This window comes from Myxine glutinosa, chromosome 4, assembly GCF_964187855.1.
Source record: "Myxine glutinosa chromosome 4, kmMyxGlut1.1, whole genome shotgun sequence".
NCBI lineage: Eukaryota > Metazoa > Chordata > Myxini > Myxiniformes > Myxinidae > Myxine > Myxine glutinosa.
Window position 1 is genome coordinate 213,279,667 of NC_136264.1, and position 10,000 is coordinate 213,289,666.

General features: G+C 45.6%; 1 protein-coding gene across 4 annotated transcripts in view; it reads left to right on the plus strand.

Moving 5' to 3' along the window:
- Nucleotides 1-10,000, plus strand: part of MMS19 (MMS19 cytosolic iron-sulfur assembly component) — a 132,925-nt gene that overhangs the window by 15,006 nt on the left and 107,919 nt on the right. For all 4 annotated transcript variants that reach the window (XM_068114373.2, XM_068114374.2, XM_068114375.2 and 1 more), the window contains exons 7-8: nucleotides 1,348-1,476; nucleotides 4,085-4,146. In XM_068114373.2, the coding sequence (XP_067970474.2) occupies nucleotides 1,348-1,476; nucleotides 4,085-4,146 (191 nt within the window). The remainder of the gene's footprint in view (nucleotides 1-1,347; nucleotides 1,477-4,084; nucleotides 4,147-10,000) is intronic.

The window sequence follows — 10,000 nt, forward strand, 5'->3', positions numbered from 1 at the left end:
AATTGAATGTTACATTTTGAACAGGAATCGGAAAACGAACTTGCAGTTTAGCATTTGATACTTTGTCTCTGAATTTGGCAAATTGTACAGAATCTCCTCATGATCGTGCATGCACAGAGGAAAAACACATACATACATATATCATAAAGGATACAAGCAAAAGGCAGGAATAACTAATGTAACGTGTTCAATAAGGTGGTGTAAAAGACTCTGCATCAGTGGTGGTAAACTTCCAAAAAATATTTTCCCAACAGCCTTTAAAACCTATATTTTGTTTCACTTGAATTATATACTTGAACACTGTAGACTACAAATCACCATTTTGGCACTTTCAAAAATCATTTAGCAGTAGTTGGGAAAAATATTCATGCTGTCTCATTCCCTGAGGTTTTTTTTTTTTTTTTTTTTGTCTCATTCCCTGAGGGCAGAGTAACTGAAATTCAGCATTCACGATGTCTCATTCCCTGAGGGCAGAGTAACTGAAATTCAGCATTCATGCTCTCATTCCCTGAGGGCAGAGTAACTGAAATTCAGCATTCACGACGTCTCTTGCCATGAGGGTAGAATAACTGAGATTCAGCATTCGGACAAATATGGTGGCTCCTATCGCTGTTTGTTTTGTACAAAACGCAAATCAAGAGTTTAAACGACCCATCCCATGTCCTTTTGCTCAAGACTGCGTGGGGCAAGGTATTCTATGAACTATAGTTATCCCCACACTTTTTGGAAAAAAGGAAAGAAAACAGGGTAATGTTGTGATCTGCTCTGTCTGCCCTGTCCATCACTCGATATCCTAAACAGTTGGGCAGAAGTTCATCAAACTTTGTAGTTATGATCAACATATGGCTTAAACCTCCAAGATCAGCATCTTTTTGACCATGCCCCCTTTTTCCCATGTATCCGTCCGTGCATGTGTGTCCCCGTTGTCGGGTTTTTGTTAACACGTTAACTGGAGAACCACTGAGGGAGGGATTTCAACCAAACGTTGCACAAGTATGGACTACAATGCATAGATGACGTAATTCAATTTTTTGGTTCAATAGGTCGAAGGTCATGTGCCCTTAGGGGATAATTTTGCAGATCATGTCGATTTAGAAACATCTGGCGTTGCCTCTTCTACGTATCTTTCTTTTTCTTCCCCTCTCTCACACTCCCTCTGTGTGATCTTTAATTTTTCACATGACCTTTAATTGCCATCAAACGTAACAATGGCTGGACATCTAACGTGGGCGGAGCCATACGCATTCACATTGTATTAAATTTTCTAGTTATGAACTATTTTACTAACTCTCACTGCAATGATTTCATCCTAACCAGAGGCCTTCCTTTGCTTTGCTATTTTGCCAGAATTGAAGGGCCTTGGTGCAGACTTTGTCTATGGCTTCCTTCAGGCCATGGATGGCGAAAAGGACCCTCGGAATCTTCTCGTGACATTCCACATTGCCTACGATATACTCCGCCATGGCTTTCAGCTTGGTTTGTGTATATGCATACAAACAGCCATGTTATTAGAATGTCGGTATCCTGGAAACACACCTGGTCTGTGACACCTGTGGACTTTCTTTTTTACGATTCCACCAATTGCTTGCACCTGTGTGGAATTACTGGACTCCTGACTTGTGTTTTCATTATAACTCCTGACTTGTGTTTTCATTATAACTCCTGACTTGTGTTTTCATATAACTCCTGACTTGTGTTTTCATATAACTCCTGACTTGTGTTTTCATTATAACTCCTGACTTGTGTTTTCATTATAACTCCTGACTTGTGTTTTCATATAACTCCTGACTTGTGTTTTCATACAACTCCTGACTTGTGTTGTCATATAACTCCTGACTTGTGTTGTCATATAACTCCTGACTTGTGTTTTCATATAACTCCTGACTTGTGCTGTCATATAACTCCTGACTTGTGTTGTCATATAACTCCTGACTTGTGTTTTCATATAACTCCTGACTTGTGTTGTCATATAACTCCTGACTTGTGCTGTCATATAACTCCTGACTTGTGTTGTCATATAACTCCTGACTTGTGCTGTCATATAACTCCTGACTTGTGTTGTCATATAACTCCTGACTTGTGTTTTCATATAACTCCTGACTTGTGTTGTCATATAACTCCTGACTTGTGCTGTCATATAACTCCTGACTTGTGTTTTCATATAACTCCTGACTTGTGTTGTCATATAACTCCTGACTTGTGTTTTCATATAACTCCTGACTTGTGTTGTCATATAACTCCTGACTTGTGTTTTCATATAACTCCTGACTTGTGTTTTCATATAACTCCTGACTTGTGCTGTCATATAACTCCTGACTTGTGTTGTCATATAACTCCTGACTTGTGTTTTCATATAACTCCTGACTTGTGTTGTCATATAACTCCTGACTTGTGTTTTCATATAACTCCTGACTTGTGTTTTCATATAACTCCTGACATGTTTTCATATAACTCCTGACTTGTGTTTTCATATAACTCCTGACTTGTGTTTTCATATAACTCCTGACTTGTTTTCATATAACTCCTGACTTGTGTTGTCATATAACTCCTGACTTGTGTTTTCATATAACTCCTGACTTGTTTTCATATAACTCCTGACATGTTTTCATATAACTCCTGACTTGTGTTGTCATATAACTCCTGACTTGTGTTTTCATATAACTCCTGACTTGTGTTTTCATATAACTCCTGACTTGTTTTCATATAACTCCTGACTTGTGTTGTCATATAACTCCTGACTTGTGTTTTCATATAACTCCTGACATGTTTTCATATAACTCCTGACTTGTGTTGTCATATAACTCCTGACTTGTGTTTTCATATAACTCCTGACTTGTGTTTTCATATAACTCCTGACATGTTTTCATATAACTCCTGACTTGTGTTGTCATATAACTCCTGACTTGTGTTTTCATATAACTCCTGACTTGTTTTCATATAACTCCTGACTTGTGTTTTCATATAACTCCTGACTTGTTTTCATATAACTCCTGACTTGTGTTTTCATATAACTCCTGACTTGTTTTGTCATATAACTCCTGACTTGTGTTTTCATATAACTCCTGACTTGTGTTTTCATATAACTCCTGACTTGTGTTTTCATATAACTCCTGACTTGTTTTCATATAACTCCTGACTTGTGTTGTCATATAACTCCTGACTTGTGTTTTCATATAACTCCTGACTTGTGTTTTCATATAACTCCTGACTTGTTTTCATATAACTCCTGACTTGTGTTGTCATATAACTCCTGACTTGTGTTTTCATATAACTCCTGACTTGTGTTTTCATATAACTCCTGACTTGTTTTCATATAACTCCTGACTTGTGTTGTCATATAACTCCTGACTTGTGTTTTCATATAACTCCTGACATGTTTTCATATAACTCCTGACTTGTGTTGTCATATAACTCCTGACTTGTGTTTTCATATAACTCCTGACTTGTGTTTTCATATAACTCCTGACATGTTTTCATATAACTCCTGACTTGTGTTGTCATATAACTCCTGACTTGTGTTTTCATATAACTCCTGACTTGTTTTCATATAACTCCTGACTTGTGTTTTCATATAACTCCTGACTTGTTTTCATATAACTCCTGACTTGTGTTTTCATATAACTCCTGACTTGTGTTGCCACATAACTCCTGACTTGTGCTGTCATATAACTCCTGACTTGTGTTGTCATATAACTCCTGACTTGTGTTGTCATATAACTCCTGCCTTGTGTTGCCATATAACTCCTGACTTGTGTTGCCATATAACTCCTGACTTGTGTTGCCATATAACTCCTGACTTGTGTTGCCATATAACTCCTGACTTGTGTTGCCATATAACTCCTGACTTGTGTTGCCATATAACTCCTGACTTGTGTTGCCATATAACTCCTGACTTGTGTTGCCATATAACTCCTGACTTGTGTTTTCATATAACTCCTGACTTGTGTTTTCATATAACTCCTGATTTGTGTTGTCATATAACTCCTGACTTGTGTAAGAATTATAACTTTTAATGGTGGCTGTTGCTGTATAGTTACCCGAGAAATGTTGATGTGGTTTCACCCTTCACTCCACTTCCCACCAGGGCCTTATGATGAAGAGTTCTTTGAAGTTACATCTTGCTATTTCCCGATTGACTTCTCACCGGTAGGTGTGCCAACGTCTGTGTTCGACCTTTCCTTTTGTACCACTGTATGTGCATAGTCAATATTGTATTGCTGTGAATACACCACCTGAACAGGCGTAATATTTTACACATGTATAAAAATCTCCCGTTGTGCTTTCCTTGTGGAGAAGTTTGTTTCTAACTGTTCCTTCTCCACCTCCTCCACCCCTATTTAATCAGATATTAGTCATTATACAACAAGAACTACTATTGTGTGTGTGTGTGTGTGTGTGTGTGTGTGTGTGTGTGTGTGTGTGTGTGTGTGTGTGTGTGTGTGTGTGTGTGTGTGTGTGTGTGTGTGTGTCTATGTATGTGTGTGTGTCTATGTCTATATGTGTGTGTGTCTATGTATATGTATATATATATATATATATATTGTTGCGAATATGGAATTTGGCCTCCATATCCACTTGTAAATATTCCCCTATTTTCTCCAATACTCCCCAACTTTCCCCAATCCCTCATTCCCTAGTCCCATTGCATGTAAATAACAATCAGTAGAGCCGACCTTCCCCTTCTTCCCCCATTAAATGTCGTGCCCAGGTCCACCGCACCACACGTAGACAACTTTCGGACATCTTCCTAGTTATTCTTAATCTATGTCAGTTAAGGCCTCGTCTCCATTAATTATGACTCTTCGTTGCACCAGAATGTGATTATATGGCATCAGTAGTGAGTTTAGGACCTTTCCCATACCTCCTTCCATCTTCTTCCCCAACAATTACAACAACAACAGAGATGGCGGCGGAGCGGGGGAGGATGCGTCCTCACACCGGCTCGATTAGCTCCAGACCATGCGCTCCACGGGGTTACCACGAAGGGGCTCCTTGTCAGCTCCTCGTCAAGGGCGGAGCCTGGTAAACCCCCCGCACGCACCCAATGAGAAGCAACGTGCCGATTCCACGAGGCGGAGCTAACGAGCCGAGGGCGTGTGACTCCCCGCCGGATATACGCGGCCCCGCGCCGGATGTGACGTCAGATGCGCCTCAGCTTGGAGACTGGAGAGAGAAGCCACCGCCACCCCCAGCGCGACGATACCTCCCCGCATCTCTGGACCGGACCGAGTCGATTCTGCCTTGAGCCAAGAGTGCACCTTGAGCCATCGCGACCTGCCTTTCCTTGCCATCAATCCCCGTGTGAGTCAGCATTTTGTCCCGTGTGTCTGTCGTCTGTCCGGGGTTAATATAAGAGTGTGTCTAAGTGCCTGTCTTCCTGTAATATACCTCTAGCCCCTGTAATCTAACCTTTTCCGCCTTAATATAACCTCCTCCGGAGGTCTTGAGAACTGAACCCCTGGTGTCGTATTGTGTGATTGTAATCCAGCCGGGTGTCTTCTTTTTCTTATTGAGCCAGCGTAGCGCGACTTCGTCAACGTCGAGTATAGTCGGGTAATTTGTGCGGACACGACGGCCATTCCGCTCGGCCCACTTTAACATCAAAGTCGTGTCTGTAACAATTGGTGTCGGGAGTGAGATTCGAGGCCCGACCAAATTTTGAAAAAAAAAAACGAATAGAGGAAAAAAAAAATTTGGTCAAAATTTGGAGCGGCCGAAATTTGTTTTGTTTTACGAAACTCGAATTTTGCAAGTCGCGCTATGGCGGATCAAGACGGCTGGGGTCCGGTAGGGGAGAGTGAAGCAGGGTCGGTCCAGGACCAAATTGAGGGACATGAGGGACATGAGGAGAGCGAAACAGCGAGGGTAGCAGGCACGCAAAATGGCGCCTCGCAAGAGCGCGCGGTAGCCGAGCCCGCTGTATCACCGGGCTTTAACATGCAGCCGATTGACATACAGGCCCTCATTGCGCAGCTACAGGCAGCTGTACAGATGAGTATGGGGAGCCAGATTGAGCGATTGGGTGAGCAAATGAGGGTTGATAGTGGGCGATTAGAGGGCCAAATGAGGGGTACCGGTGAGAAGTTAGACAATAATTTTGAGGAGTTAGACAAGAAAATTGGGAAGTTAGACAATAATTTTGAGGAGTTAGACAAGAAAATTGGGAAGTTAGACAATAATTTTGAGGGGTTAGACAACGGGATAAAAGAAGTGAAAAATGGGTTAATGGGGGTAGAAAATAGAATGGCTGCCCAGGAGAATCAGATAGAGGGAGTGAAAAATGGGTTAGAGGGGTTAGAAAACAGTATGGAAGGCAAATTGAGGGACATGAGGGACCAAGCGGAAAGGGAAGTTAAACAAATGGAGCAGCAGATAGAGGGGGTCAGAATGGGGGTAGAAACCAAACTGGATGCTCACAGGGAGGAAATGGAGCAGATGAGGGTGGCATCTGGGCAGGAGATGCAAGTGATGGGAGAGGAGATCAGAAGAGGAGTGAGTGAGGAGGTCGGAGGAGTGCGCGAGGAGGTGAGGCACTGTGAGGAGCACATGGAAAAGGAGGTGAGAAAGGCGACTGTAAAGTTACAAGGGGGCATAGAGGACCTGACGCAAGAGGTGGAGCAGCTGACGGTGGGACAGACGGAGTTAGTGGAGCAGGTTCAAAGGAACACTGCGGTATTAGGAGGTTTAAAAGCGACACAAAATGACATAAAAAACGACTTGATAGCGACAAAGGGGGAATGTCAGATGGTACGTGAGGGACTGACAACGAGGTTGGACGAGGTGATAGAGGTAATGGAGACGAAGGACCGGCAGGTGAGGACGCACCTGGAAACGGTCGAGGTAGCCTTAGAGGATGAGCTTGAGGAGACGTACCGGGGAATAAAAGAGGTGAAGCACAAATTAGAAGAAGTGGAAGAAGGGATGAGCGAAATTAAGAAGCGACGGAGAGGGGATAAGAAAGAGATAAAAGAGGAGATAAAAGAATTGGTCCAAAGTCTGTGTTTGGATCGTGATGATGTGCTCATTAACCGGATGAGGGATTCGCAGGTGATGGAGGAGAAGCGAAGAGGAAGAGGACCCGGTGTAAGTGGTGACCAATATGGTCGTGCGTATGATGCGCCAGGGGATTTAAAAAGCTTGGGGATTGGTTTGGATCCGGGTGTTCGTGAAAGGCCGTTGGTGAAGTGTGCGACAGGTCTGGTGTGCGAAAATGGAGGTGTGCAAGAAAGTCCGACTCTGGGGTGTGTGAGGAAAAAGTGCGTGCCAAGGAGTGAGTGTGCTGGCGAGAGTGAGTCGGTCGTAGCGCGTGTGCGAGGGAGCACATGGAAGCGTGGTGTGGTGAGTGTTACAGAGGGTGTGACGGGAGAGTGTGCGCAGGAGTGTGCGCGAGAAAGGTGTGTGACGGACAGGTGCATGAGGAAAGAGTGCGCTGTCAGAAGTAAGGAAGAGTGTCCACCTGTGGGGAGTGTTACAGAGGGTGTGACGGGAGAGTGTGCGCAGGAGTGTGCGCGAGAAAGGTGTGTGACGGACAGGTGCATGGGGAAAGAGTGCGCTGTCAAGAGTAAGGGTGAGTGCTCTGTCAGGAATGGAGGTGAAAGTAGTGAGAGTGACATGGAGCGTGAGTTAGTTGTGACAGGTGAGCGAGGATGTACACCTGGGATGGAAGGATGCACACCTGGAATGGTAGAGCGTGAGTGGGAATGCACGCTGGAATTGGTAGTGAGGCACGTGGTTGGGTGTGCGAATGAGAGCACACCTGTGATTGTCACAGAGGAGGTGACAGAGGAGGGGGCGCGAAGAGGTGTTTTGGTGAGGTGTGCTACCAACGAATGTGTGCCAAAGTGTTCGGTGGTCAGGTGTGTGACCAAGGCTGTGAGTGGAATGGGTGTGCCTGGGTGTGTAAGGAACGGTACGAGGAGCATGGGCACGGCTGGATGTGTGAGCAAGGAACGGGCTGCGGGATGTAAGCATGCAGGTGAAGCATCGACGTTAGACGGGGTAGAGTTTAGAACGACTTATAGCCGAGTCGGGCCCTCGGTGCGTGCTGGGCCTCGCTTTGAACGGCCGCGTCCAGGCTCCACTAGGCGGAGCTGGCAGCCCGATAGAAAGGGTCGTCATGGCGACCACTTTTTGGTGAGACGTGCCGGCAGGTCGAGATCGGGGCATTGGATGGCTCCACGCCGAGGTGGTGCGTGGGATCTCGGCACGGGTAAGCCCCCGTCCCTGCACCGAGTGCCGGACGCATCCAGCCGCTGGCACAAAACAACCAGCATCCATTGCTTGGCTTTACGAAGCCGGGCTTTGGACAGGGATTGGCGCACCGAGAGGTATTAGTGAGTCGACTGGGTGATGAGGTTAGTGTTTTGGACCCAAAATTAGAGAAAAACAAAATTTGATGATTGGCAAGGGATTGGCAGTAGTGATTGGCAGATGATGGGCAGTGATTGGCAAATTTTTGATTTATTGAAATTTGATGTGCAAAATTGGTAGTGAGAGACCCCCGATGTGGTGGGATGGCAAATCCACCATCCTTCCCATGTGTGGGGCAAAGGAGCAATAGCTTATGGGGTGTATGGCAGTGAAAACTAGCCCGGGTGGGTTAGGATATTGTGTGTAGGGATCTAGAGAAGATGACATTAGGTGACGTTAAGTTTAGTTAGTGACTGATACCTGTAGTGGGGACGCAGGTAGATTAGTATGGATGATAATGACGTGGGAGCGCAATAGTTTAAAGGGACGACTGGGAAGCGCAAGTTTCAGAAGGGAGTAGTTAGCTGAGATGATGCTGTGTGTGTGAGAATTGAACAGGTGTGATTGCACAGGTGTGCAACTGGACAGGTGTGTGGAGTAGTGTATGAGTAGTGAGTGTTGTGGATCAGCGCGAATGCGCTTGGGGAGAGAAGGGTGCCGGTGGCACCAGGTGTGAGAGCACAGGTGTGCAGGTACAGGTGTGTGGAGAGAGTTGGAGTAAGTGGTACGGAGTGGTGTGCATGGTGCGAAGGTGTGGATGGGGGAAGAGTAGACCCCTTTCACGAGTACCCGGGGCGGGTAGTGTAAGTGTTAGGTAGAGGGTGCAGGTAAATTGTGGTTGGATATTGGCATCTGTGGTGCGGTTGCAGAATGGTGTTGTGAATGGGTGCATTAGTGTTGTGGAAATGGCTGGGCGTGTAGCCTGTTAGTGTGTGTAGTTGGTTGAGCACTCCACCACTGTGAGGATGTCGGCCAGGTGAGGCCGCAGGTGGGCTCTGGGAGCCGGTAGAGTTGTGAGTGGGTGCCTGAGGATCCCGGGTGTGGATCGGGCAGCCCAGTGCCAGAGAGGGCACCGAGTGGGGAGAGTGCCAGAGGGCCTTCCCCAGGTAGTTAGGTTAGGGTGAGGAGCAGGTAAGCTCGGAGGCAACTGCAGTGGTGGAGGTGTGCAGGTGGGTAGACCCACTGGGAGAGGTACACGCCACAGCCCAGAAATTGTGCGAGGGCACCGGGAGATGAATCGGGGGAGTGAGACCCCAAATTGAAGAGCACCACAGTTTGGCCAATGGGAATTGGTTTTTAGAACCCATAGTGTAAGAGGGCCAATGGTTTGGCCGGAGAAAGACCCCGGGTAGTGTAAAGTTGTTAAAGTCATTTAGGAAATAGTTAGGATTGATGAACCTGTCGCACCATACGCAGCCACTTGCCTGTGGTGATGATGATGACTCCACACCTGTGTTTTCTTTGTTCTGTGTGCAGGAAATGAGATTGCTGTGGATTTGTGAGACGCATCACGACGTGGATGAGACATTGGGGTGATTCCATCTCTCCCTCCTTAGGAGGGACTGATGATGAATTGGTGATGGCAAATTTTGATGTGCAGTTGGAGATGGCAAATTTTGATGAGAGTTGAAAATGGCAAATTTGATTGGTTAGGAGGGAGAGAAGACGAATTTGGTTTATGGGAGGAACGGGGAAGACAGTAGGGATGTTTGTCGATTTGTAAAGTAGATGTTTATGGGTAGTGTTGTGT